Source organism: Oncorhynchus keta, chromosome 1, assembly GCF_023373465.1.
Source record: "Oncorhynchus keta strain PuntledgeMale-10-30-2019 chromosome 1, Oket_V2, whole genome shotgun sequence".
Lineage (NCBI taxonomy): Eukaryota > Metazoa > Chordata > Actinopteri > Salmoniformes > Salmonidae > Oncorhynchus > Oncorhynchus keta.
In genome coordinates, this window is record NC_068421.1 from 41,592,394 (window position 1) to 41,604,906 (window position 12,513).

General features: G+C 44.4%; 1 protein-coding gene across 1 annotated transcript; it reads right to left on the reverse strand.

The window, feature by feature from the left end:
- Positions 1–509: 509 nt before the first annotated feature.
- On the reverse strand, positions 510–9,268 carry LOC118385523 (mRNA decay activator protein ZFP36L2-like). The gene is made up of 3 exons (XM_035772734.2): positions 9,144–9,268; positions 3,360–3,651; positions 510–3,012 (listed from the first exon to the last, which is right to left on the reverse strand). The coding sequence occupies exons 2-3, from the start codon at positions 3,411–3,413 to the stop codon at positions 1,864–1,866; spliced, it is 1,203 nt and encodes a 400-aa protein (XP_035628627.1). The 5' UTR covers positions 3,414–3,651; positions 9,144–9,268; the 3' UTR covers positions 510–1,863.
- Positions 9,269–12,513: the final 3,245 nt, after the last annotated feature.

A 12,513-nucleotide genomic window follows, 5' to 3' on the forward strand; every position in this document is an offset into this window, starting at 1 on the left:
AATCTCCCTCCTCTGCTTCAGTCCATTTCCATGGGCTAGCATTAGCATACAGATGTTAGTGAGAAAGAGAGAGAGCAGTCTCACAAAAGCCCCATGCCTTTTCATGTCTTGCAGTAAACCCCCTCCACCCCATTTTTTTTTCAATAGAACGGCCAATCGCTATTGTCTGGGATTATTTAGCAGTGGGATGTTCTCAGTATGCTAACACCAGAATACCAGAACAAAGCCAAACAATACACACATAAAACCCAACTTCTGTTCCCTTCTGTCTTTGTGAGTGTCCAAATAAAATATAATTTTTGTATCATGTTCTCATTTTTGTGCGGAGAGCCATTCTTGTTCAATCTCCATTATAAACATTACATCCTAATATTTTCCCCTCTTAGAAAGCATACATAATTGTAAAACGTATGTTTTCGTCACTTTCTAAGATGAGTAATAATATCACTTTATTGCTTAACAGTGATGGTAGGAAGTGCAGTGTGCCTCTAAGTGAAACAAGTCAGTGAGACAGTGATTTCCAACAGAGTTTTATTTTGAACCAAACAGGTAAAAATATATTAAGATAGAGATAGGGATTCATATCCCATAGAATGTAAACAATACACTTAAATTATATAGAAACCAACAAAACCGAAAGTATCATTTTTGCTCTGAAAGACAAAATAAATAAGTTTTAATTTAACAAATGCAAAGCCTTGTTTGTTTTTCCATCACAGTTAAGGCTAATAGTAAAGACAATCACAGTCCTTCCTCGCGGCAAATGAGCTACAAAAAAACACTCTTGGCGCACGAAAGACACGTTCATTGTAAGATAAAATACAAATAGTAATTCATGCCACTTTGTCTAATAACAGTTAGTGTGCAAGAGGCCAACATATTTGACGTAACGCATATTACTCATACATTGTCGCTGTGGCAACATTGCTTGCCTTCGTTATTAGCATGTAACACCACAAATCATGTTTATAATATGATATAAACAAGTCACACAAAATTGTGTATGAGAATCTTGTCTCGCCGAGTAAACAAAACTGGATGAATGTATCAGGAGCTTGAACTTGAATGTTGAAACGTTGAACCCAGACTAAACGCTGAAATGCACTTGTTGGGTAAGAACATGTGACTTATTATGCCCGGTGAGGGCAATACGTGTATTTACTGATTGAACAAGGTAGCTTGTAACACAAGTATTGCTTTCACTGGCATAAGGAGATGCTGGTGGACATGGACCTGGCAGTGTCTACACTCAAGCAATTCAAAGTTCTAAAGCTATAGCTCAAACAAAGCGAAGAGTGAAGCATATTCTTCTGCATCATATTCAAATGCATAACACAATCGCAAACAAACTCTGCAAAACATACAAAATAAATAAATATCCAAAAGCCCTATGGTTAGACTACTTGATAATACTGTCAATTAGTCGCCTTTACTAAAGGCTACATTTTGTTTACTGTAGGCCTAGCTACATTTTCGGATACATTTCAACATTTACTCTGCCTACAAGACAAGGTACTATGTTCAGCTTTGGTTACACACTAAAAGGGCAAGGCTATAAGAAGAACCATTGAAGTTGTAAAAAGCACACGTGGAGACAATAGTTTTGTCCCTATACCGAGCCCAAAATGATCATTACCTGCATGCTTTTGTTTTCCCGAAATGGGTACAGAAAATTCCTCAACAGAACTCTCAGCAAAGACATCACGGATACGGTAAAGCTAGTTGAGCCACCCATAGTAGCTAATACGGGTATACAACAGTATACATGCACGTTATGATATATTGTTTTTAATATGTCGGCTATAGCTTTAAAACATTGGGCAGAACTCCTGCTATGATGAGACAGTAATATGCAGTTAAAGGTCAGTCATCTGAGACAGAGAGGCGGCTAAAGATGGGGAGACGTCTGCCCTCAAGTCCAGGGGACTCACAACCACTCAGGCTACTGGAGCTGGTGTAGCCTTCCTGGTCGGAGAGAGAGTCAGGTGAAGCACACCGCTGCAGGGCAGGCAGTCCGGTGAATGAGAAGGCATTGCGGTGAGAGTTCTGTGCGGCTGACTTTTGCGCACAGACAGTTTGGCACTTAGAGTCAGTGATAGTATAAAAGTGAGGGTTGTTATTAATCTGGTCGTTTGCGCAGTCAGACGAGAACGGATAGTTGTGCTTCAGTGTAGCAGGTTCTGGAAACAATGGGGACAGCAGTTCTGGACTACCTGTGGAGGGCGGGGATGATACCGAGGAAGCCCTAGAGAACAGCATGGGCTCTGGAACAGGATGGAATCCCGTCAGTGCTTGGGGGGAGGAGAAACCAGCGAAACTGATGCTGTGACGCAGCAGCTGTGGGCGTTCTCTTATCTTTAGCCGCTGAGGTGGCGTTCCTCCATCGGGCCCGAGCTGCTCGTCCGCGTTATGGATGAAGTGACATCGCGCGCCGTAGGGGCAAAAGCCAATGGTGTGGAACGTGCGGCATGGCTCGGTTTTGTACTTTGGGTGCCTGCTCAAGCCACGCTGCTCATCCATGCCGTGGGCAAACTGACACTTGGCTCCATATTTGCAGGTGCCACTCTCCTCGTAAGTGCGGCACATTTCGGTTTTGTACCGGGTGGAGATGGGAGGGGAGGGGGCGAGAGACTTTGGAGATGACAGGGAGCATGTGCTGATACTTAGACCGGGTGGGGGCATCAGAGGAGGGGTGGTGGGGAGCTGCTGCTCGCTGGACCCGAAGCTGCCAACACGGCCCTCTATCATACTGATCGAACGGTCTACACGAAATGGGATGCTGTTGAGAGAGGAGCGGGGCAACTGTTGCTGATGTTTCAGGCTCCACTGCTGGTTAGCAGTGTTAGTAAGGGCCCAGCAGGCTGGCTCGCCGATTGGGTCAACAATGCTGCTGTTAAACTTTGAGTTGGGCAGGGTGACCGGGCATAGTGAGTGTCTGCGCTGAAATCCCACAATGCGCTGCATCTGCGTGGTGGCTGGTGCGCCATCTGGCATGTCCAGACCACGGAAATTCTATAACACAAGAGAGGAATGAAGTCACATTCCAAGACTGGGGATTCAAGCCATGGTCAAGATAATAAAATGTACATATATGCTGAACCAAATAAACTGTAAACTGCAAGCAAACTCAATAGCCCGAAAGTTGACTATAATGCGTTTGCCAAGGAATGAATGGACACCGTTACGCACGTGAATGACAAAGTTTGAATCCTTTTCTTTTTAGGCAAAACTGATTAAAGGATGCGCATACAAATCCAAGTTAAAATGACTATTTACCATTTTCAAATCCACAGTATAACTTTCAGACATATCCCACATAGCCTAATGTATTAATACACATTTAAAAAACTTCTTCTTACCTTGCAGAACTCATCCCCCAGCTCCAAAAACGGCGTAAGGAAGTCGGACGGCATTGTGCTTATGCCTCTGGCAGGTTATCCCACTTCACAGTAGAGTGTGTTCTGTGTTGGTGCAAGGAAGACGCTCTAATCAAGCGCTTCTGAAGTTTCTCAGCCATCTGTTGGAATCCCAATAAATAGTTGAGGAGGCCTAGCTCCACCCACATTTTGGTGACAAGGCGTGTCTTGCGTGGATGGGGACTCCTCTTGAGTTGTAGTAGTAGGCTTCTCTCCCCCCATTCACTTTGATATTCTAATGCGGAAACATGAAACAAACATGTCGAAGTTGAACACATGCATCTCCTATAGCCTGTAACTCATAGTTTAAACCTAATTCCAAAAAGCCACATATTTTTACTAGCGGTCGATTAGTGGGGTTAGTTATGTTGGTGTAAATAAATTGATATATGCTATTCATGAATTCATTATAAGCCACTCTGATGTGGCTGTAAGTCATGGGAAAGTGAAGCACCAATAGAATTATTGGTTGGTTTTGATTGGATGTGACTGCTGCAGCATGCAATCACTTTCATCTCTTCCAACCATTGAACTGTGGGCCATTATGGTCTAATATAATATGGGGATGTATTTTGTGGCTTGCTTGGCATGTCAAAAGCCCAGATTTGAATATGAAACCATATCTGCAGGAGAGAGGAAGTCTACAATGCCTTTCACCCATGATGTTATTTCAGGTATTCAGTTGTAAATGGATGCCATAACACAAGCACAAACCACAACAAGTGCCCCACCCTTAACACAAAGGGCCTGCTGTCAAACGTTATTGTTTGAGTATATCGGGGAGGGGTTGGGGTGAGGGAGAGGAAGCAGTTGAACTGTTGGGATTTGGAGGTAAAGGGATGGAAGTATTGTTTTTACTGTTTACAGGAAGATAGAGGGCAGATGACACACACACATTCACATGTCTGGCAGACAACAGAGGTGGTTGTATGAAATGCAATATGCTCCCTAACTATCCAAACCCTGGTGACTGACTACAGGCTTATGTCCTCTTTTTCTAAACCTTATGCACAGAACAGAACACATTCTACCAGAGACCTTGGAGAAAAGTCCAACTAGACAGGTTTGTTATGTTCACAGTAGGTGGGAGAGCATACTCAAACGTTTAAAAGATAGTGAAGGCAAATCCAAGGGCAAATTCTTACAAAGGATGGGAAAAGCTTACAAACTCCAACACTTTGAACGGCAACGTAATTAATTTGGTGTTTAGTTCACTACAGATGTACGACCTTCATTTGATCACCCTTTTGCAGGAGAACTTTCCCGCAGTGCAGGAATCCCATTTACAACTTGTTGTGTCTTTGAGGTTTAAAAGGCCACTTTGACATTTCAGACTTGATGTTTCCTTTCGAAAAAACATGACCGTTAATTTGAATCCACATAATAATCCACGTTTCCTGTTGCTGCAGGAATATTTCCCTGCTCGAGAAAACTGCCTCAAATGAAGATCCTACATCTGTATGTCTCCTGATCTGTCATTACATGAACGTAAGCCTCTCTCTCTCTCCCTCCCTACCTGACATTTGATGATGCATTTGATGGTGCGGACTGACAACCACCCTAACACCCACATCATTATGCATAGTGCCCGAGTAAAAACATCTAAAACGCTCTGTAAACATTTACGTAGAGCCTTTCGGTCAGCAGACAGCACTGTCCCTTTAAACCACTACGATGCCTTATCGTCAACAGTAGAGTCAACACTTCAATACCATTCTGTAAGAACAGAGATAGGGCCCAGCAAAAAAAGTCTGCTATCCCACGATGACACTTGTCGTTTCGAAGGTGATAAGGAGGAGGGTTGTTTAATTAGGGCATGAAAAGACAAGCAACTGAATCCAGGGTTGCTGTTTGTCGAGTCACAGTGTCGGTAAACCAGATTAAAGTCTATCTACACAATGAAGAGACCGTGTCAATTGTCTTTAGCGACAACAGTGAGTGAAAAAACTCACTATACTGCCAGGTGACAGTATATGTCTGTTTTAAATGCCATTTTATAGCTTTATCTCATGTCGGTATCTGTCTACTAGACATTGTGCACTCTACCACTCTCCTGACACGGTTTATTTGATCTTGTGTTGTTTTTGTGAGGCTGTGGAGGTGGAGGGAAAGATGCAGGGGCATCCATAGCCTCCCAGACAGAGAGAAAAGAGACAAGGATGGCCCAACTCTGAAAAGTGACAATTATCAAGGCACAATCAATGTCCTCCTGGAGGATGGTTTCACCAATTATGCTTGAGCGATGGTGCTAACTGGGGCAACAATGGGATTATGCAGATGACAGCTTGGACCTTCTCCCTCTGATTGGCCCTGCTGTATGTGAGCCAAACCAGCAGGCCTCTGTCACAGATTCCTGTGCATGGATCTATAGTGGTGGATGGAGGGAAAGGGCCTTGTTAATGATTAGACAATCAGGTCACAATGGCAGAGCCATCACAGAAGAGGGGGTGCAATAGCTGTTAAAGTAAGCATCACATAAATGTCTCACATTTGCCTTTGACCCTCAAAACCCTCAAAGTCTCAGCTTCTTTTTTTGTGTCTGACTCCTAGGACTTTTTTTGTCTTAGTAAAGCAGCCCACTGATGCGTCTCCAAGCTGCTAAACAATAGGCATACTCTAATGCAAAGCCGTGTGTTTTCTTCAGTAATTATTTATGACATTTATGACCGCGGTGAGTGTTCCATGAGAATTAAAGTCGGGGCACAGTTAAATAACTGCGATTCTCAGTGGTTGCCCTACAGCGTTTGTGGTCTGTTGCTGTAGCTGTTTGGTCTCAGCCCTTATCTGCCCATAATCATGACTGGTTGATGTATTGGTTTTCTTGCAGGAAGGAATGACTTAGAAACTGATTCCGTTGTGTGGTGGCTGTTACATAACCCACTGCCTGGCTATCAGGGCTGAGAGAGGTAAACGGTAGCAGTGAGGTTTTGGACCTGAACAGGACCCACTCCCCACACAAGTGGGAAAAGCCTGATGGGCAGTTTTATACAGGCAATACAGTTAACTGATTCTGTGAATTGGTTTTCAAACTTTAGCAGTTGTGGGCGACAGAGAACGGTCACATTGCAAAAGAGAAACTGTTGAAACTATAAATAAAATGGTTTTTATGACAGGGAGACATCTTGGCACATGTTGTCTTGACACGCTACTTCTCCATTACACATAATATAATCTTGACGTTTTGACATGATTCTGTACATTTAAAACAGGTTTAAATAACATCATTGTATATGATGATAATGAAGAAATGGTTAAAAAGTCTAGCATTACTAGCTAGCTTTCTTGTTGTTACAAAGGGAAGCCTTTTACTGCTTGTGTCTGAGATGTCATCCACGGTGTCATGTATTAGTAATGCACAAACTCTCCTGCTGCCCTTCCCTTTCCTTCTCCCTCTCCTCCTTTTTCTTCCCCCTTTCACTGGAGGTTCCAGTCCCCCCCTTGACAGCCCCAGAGCCTCTGTTGTAGCTCCAAACCCCGCGCCCACAGCCTTCGCCCCCCAAACGACCCGGGCCTGCCCTCATTGTGCGGCCCTCACAAGAGGCCCTTTGTTGTGGCCCTACATATGCCAGGCCAGAAATACGCTATGCGGCTCAGACAAACATGTCCCTGGCAGTGGCCTGGCTGTTAACACGTCTGGAGCTCCGGAGGGCCAGGCGGGATGGGGAAGGAGGACCATGCCAGGGCTCAGATGCCGGCCCGGCTCGGGAGATAGTTCACCTTCTCAGCAGAGTCAATAGCTACAGGAACAGGCACATATACCTGTAGGATGAGGGCTCTTTCCTGTGTGTAAAGTCCTCGGAGATGTGTCCCTGTCTGTGTTGTTCTGGGGGACAGATAATGTGAGGTTCCCACAGACATCCGCTCGGGGACAAACAAGCCCCTCATTTAACGCAGGGGCACAGTTTCACAGCAAACAGTCAGACACTCACACACAGGTGAAGGATTAGCTCATACAAACAACAATGTCAACAGAGCAGCAACATTGTAAAACACCCTGACGTTGTTGGAGGTTCCCTATTTAACATGTGTCAGGGATGTCCAGAACACATAGACAGACAGGAACTTCCCTGGAATTGACTTCCCTGTCTGGGTCCCTATTCTCTTCTGTGTACATACACACATGTGTTTGGTTTCTGGATGCACTAGGTTTGGGTATGCTCCATGGTACATTTGAAAGGGGAACCAATGGCAACATTGAGGTTAGGTCAGAGAGAGCATCAGGCGGTACGTTAAACCTCTTGTTAGTGTAAGAACTTAACTCCTTTAACCAGAGCGACAACCCCTGTCTACTGCACGTGTGGGTGTTACATTTTAAGCTTAGCCAATGTGGACTAGTATCTGCCCCAACATGTTGACTTTGAGAAGACCCAAACAAACCAGTGATAAAGTTTGAGAGTTGGGGGAGTATTGCTGCACCACAAGTTATGTGTTACTCCCTCTACTGGTATTGAAAACCACTAATCAATAGCAACTTATGTGCGCCAAGCATCCCTTTAGATGAAAGCCTCCATTCAATTATTGAATGTAATAAGTGTATGAGACTCAGAATGGCAAGTCCACCCTAGGGAAACAATATGGAGATACTGGTAAGGGAGTAGGGCTTTGCATGACACCACGCATATGCACATTTTTAGGCAATAGATGGGCCACACTGACGATTTAGCATAGCGAACCCTTCCTGAGCCTTCCATACCTGGCCTTTCTCATGGATTGTGTGTCAATTAGGGCATTTCCATATTCAGGTGGACTTGAATGGATGTGAATGGCTCTGTTTGCATAGGTAGTGCCTATTGTTGTCACCCAGTGTTGCGTGGTGGTCCCAGTAGGGATCACAGAAGGCTATCTCACTCTATGCACTGTATGTAAGCATGGGCCTATGTGGGATTTAACAGCAATGCATAGAAGGTAAATTGTGAAATAATTATTGTTATCCCTACACCGCAAAACAAACTCTCCTACAAATATTTCCTGGCAGTCAATAGGCTATAATTTTTGCCAGCTCCTTATTGTTAAGGGAAGTCCCTCCCCTCCAAATATGTAAATGTAACTAGTACATTGCAGTCATTATTGTAACTTAAGGTATAAAAACAGTTACTAAACATGCAAATATTTTATTTTGAGGTTTCAGATGGCGGTCCTCCTCGTATCAGTGTTTTAGTGGTGTGTTAAACATGACAAAGGCACTGAACTTTGAGGATCAGCCAATGGGGTGGCAATCATGTGCCAATGGTATGTGTGAACCCTTGCACAGAGTCATCCTACTATTGTCCTGTGCTTTGTGGTATGTTGTCAATTTGAAACGTTATATTATCATTTTAATATTATTGAATACTATGTTGTATCATATTTTTTTTACACATTAACAATATGAACTGGATCAACAGATTTATTCAACAGTCCACTCAATCATGTCACCCTGTCACACTTTTCACACCACAAACATACAGCAGGGTGACGAGTCTTGTCCTGGAGGCAGAACTGAGTGATTTTCCCTTCGATAGGCAAGCTGCAAAGTCACAATTGGCTGCTGTATATTATAAAAGTTCATGAAAGCGAACATTTGTTTTTTTGGTCTTAACTTATGGTTAGGGCTAGATGTTATGGTTAGCAGTGTGGTTAAGGTTAGGTTTGTGGCTGTGCCTGCTAGTGACCACTCTGCAGAGCTGCATCCAAAACAAGATTCATGACAAAAAACTCTCACCTGCTAACATACAGTAACACACTGACCTTCGATGATGTGAAGCCCTACAAAGCTCCTCTGGCTTTTGCTACACAACACTACCCTTCTTCCATCTCGCTCTCCATTTTCTCTCCTATTCTCCAGGCCCTCTTTCACAGTTGCCCAGATTCTTTACTTTCAGCCCCCTTCATCCACTCCACTTCCTAAAGTGTTTTCCAACCCCCCCATTAAGAATAATGACAGCCCCTCCCATCACAGTAGCCCTAGCTTCCTCTATTTCCAGTAAAAGTGTGACAAGGCACTGTGGAATGTGTTTGGACAAGAGCCGAGGAGCTGGCACGCACGCACGCACACACGCACACACACACACACACACACACAGAAGTTTATAGGCACCAAAGTGCCACCCCCTCATCCTCTCTCGTCTCTTTCCCGCCAGACCCTTTCCCGTTTCCAGGACACATTTCCAGCCTGGCTGGACTCAGTTTTTTGGGTCTCCCTGCCGTATTCTGCTGCTTGCTGTGACACAACACTGCTGACCATGGAGGCCCGAGACGACTCTGGTTGTTTTTTTACAATGTGCTTGTTGTGGTGGTGGAATTGCAGATTTGATTGAATAAAAACAAACATTTTAAATAAGCAATTGCTTTCCCACATATCTGTCTGCATTATTGAGACAAACTGTTCACTATGCAGGCATTTTTGGCAGACAATTCTGTAACATCAAAATTAGCAATGGAAACAGCAACACAAGGGAAACACAAGACATCAGCCACAAGATTGGCAAAAAATATTTTTTAATCATGCCCCTAAACCAGCAAATGTCCATCTGCACAGGGACCCTGGGTTTCTAAGCAGTTGCTTTCTGCAAGTGGTGTACTTCAGCTAAGGCACTCTGTGCTCGCGCCATTATTGACGACTGGTGCTGTCTGGAGCGCTCACACAGAGACTGGGTTCCCTGGGTGTGAGAATCAGTGAGGTGTTGTTTGGTGCTAAAGGAGACCAGTCTCCTTCTCCTGAGCAGCTGTTGCTGTTATTCTAATGGTGGCCTGCCTCTCTGTCTGTGCCAGTCTGTTCTTTCACCGCCCTCAGCTGTTGATAGCAAGTTCCCTTTCCTGTTAAGGCCCCAAAGTGACAGGCCAAGTTTGTCAGATGGCCATGTGATGTGCTTTCGGGAGTTGGACACTGTGACTTCAGAGTCAAATAGCAGACTGCCCAAATGGTGCAAATCAGAGAGATTTCAGTTTGCCCTTTTAACACCACTGAGGATTTTGTTATGATGTTGATAAAGGTTACTTGACCTCTCAGTATTCTATTTGGTAGTTATACATTCACGAACAGACGCACGAGTAATCCAGCGTCATTTGGTGTCTGACTATTTGGGACATAGCAATGACCGTAATTCAAATAAATAACAGACAACAGAATAAGGTACAACTTGCTAGCAGAGCAGTCCCCTGTGGTTTTCGAAGTGACTGTATCGCAGCAGTGGCAGTTATGAATCTGCTCGTACTACTGGAGGAAACGCCTCATCTCAGGAAAAGTGCACATCTAAAATAGCATTTGGAAGTTTTCAACGGTGTCCTCTATAGCAGGGGCTCTTAAACTTTTTCAGCTCGATACCCAAACGAGATATTGACCTTCTCCGTGAGCCAAATCATCCTCCGGTTGACCCAAATTAAGAATGTGTGCGATTGTAGATTTATTCTCATAACTCACGACCCACCTCTATCATGCCCAGGGCCCACTTTGGGTCCCGACCCATAGTTTAAGAAACCCTGCCCTAAAGAGATGCTGTTCTTTACCTTTGGATGATGTCTGTGCTCTGATAAAGCCTATAGACCACGTATGTGTTTAGTCAGTGTAACCGTAGGCAGTTAGTGTAAGAACACTAACAAGCCAACCAAGGCTGTCAGAATGGTGGAGTTGTGAATATTCATCACATTCACCCTAAATTGCATTAATATACAGTGCATTGTTGCCTATGAGAATTCTCGACCCCTTTTTCCTGTGTGCTAAGCAAGAATCATGTATGTAGTTCGGCTGGTTAGGCTAATCCAGCATTTTCGTCATGCTACTCTTTCACGCCTCTCCTTCTCCAAACAGCACCTTGCTAGAAAGTGGGTTTAACAAATGTGAACAATGAAACCGAATAACACTGAATAACTGAATAATACTGAATTCCTTTAGATATTACATTCGGGAAGTTTAGAGAAAGCACAATCATAACTCAAATACCAAATGGAACATTTGACTGTCTGGAAGACGTGTTTAATCTTCAAGTCGGGCCAAGTCAGTCGAGGCCTGAGTGCACGAGAAAGGACATGGTTGAAAAGTTATACACTTGAGGGGATTTAATTGTTATTCGATACGAAACTAACGAGAGTGCACCTGGACATACCACACTATGAAAGTTATTATTATTTTCTCTGGCTTCCGCCGAGGCGACTTCATATTTGGTTTAAAATATATTCTCCAATATGTATTTTCTTTGAAAGTCCCCGGCCGCCTGGCCCGTTGCTTGGTACTCGTTCCAAATGTTTGGAATGTCAACATTACATCCGAAGTAAAAAAAACACTGGATAGAACGTGTGGGGTTAGTAAACGCGGGCTCTCGACATGTGCCAGACATTCTCAATGGCTATCCTTTTAAACACTGTGTATAACCCCCTCTCCGGGTGGGGTGGGGGAACATATTTGACTTTGGGCCTCTCTGTTTCTACCCTGGAGGCCTGCGTGTGCAGGCACCTCTAGCTGAGGCCAAGGTCAACATATTCCCTCATAGCCTTCACTGGTCCTGCCTCATAGGGCTCTGAAGGGGGCCGTACAGTGAAAAGTCAACACAGGCCGTTTACTGTTAACGTTGTCATTACTGTCCCAAAGTGGAGGGGTAAGGGGGGCACCTCGTAACTCAACACTAGTTGCAGAGCAGGGACTTTAAAGTAGGGTGGTTTGGAAGGGAAGGGGGGGTTCTTTGACCCATTTAAATGAGCTCGGCATTTGAGAATAATAGGCTAGTAAAATGATGGAGCGCCTGGCTGTGGGATAGTTTGTAAGTCCGAGTGGTTTGGGGCATATAGGGGATGGTGGTCTGTACAGTCACACGTGCCTCCAGTCAGCAGGTCCCCAGCAGCAAGCACCTGGTGACATAATTGCTGGGGGGTAGACTGAGCGCTGGACCGGGTGATGGTGCGGTCTAAGGGCTGGAGCTCTGGTCTGGTTGCTCCGCTTCACCCCCATGGCTGCCCAGACACACACACAGGCGAGCAGACAAACATGGCTTTCTTACAGAAAACACAAGCACTTCCTTTTTTTTGTTTACATGTCCCTTTAACCAATTTTCTCGGTTTGTACGAATGACGACATACAGTATTATCTAGCTTCGTGGACATACTGGTAGGAGTAGCGTTTTACACA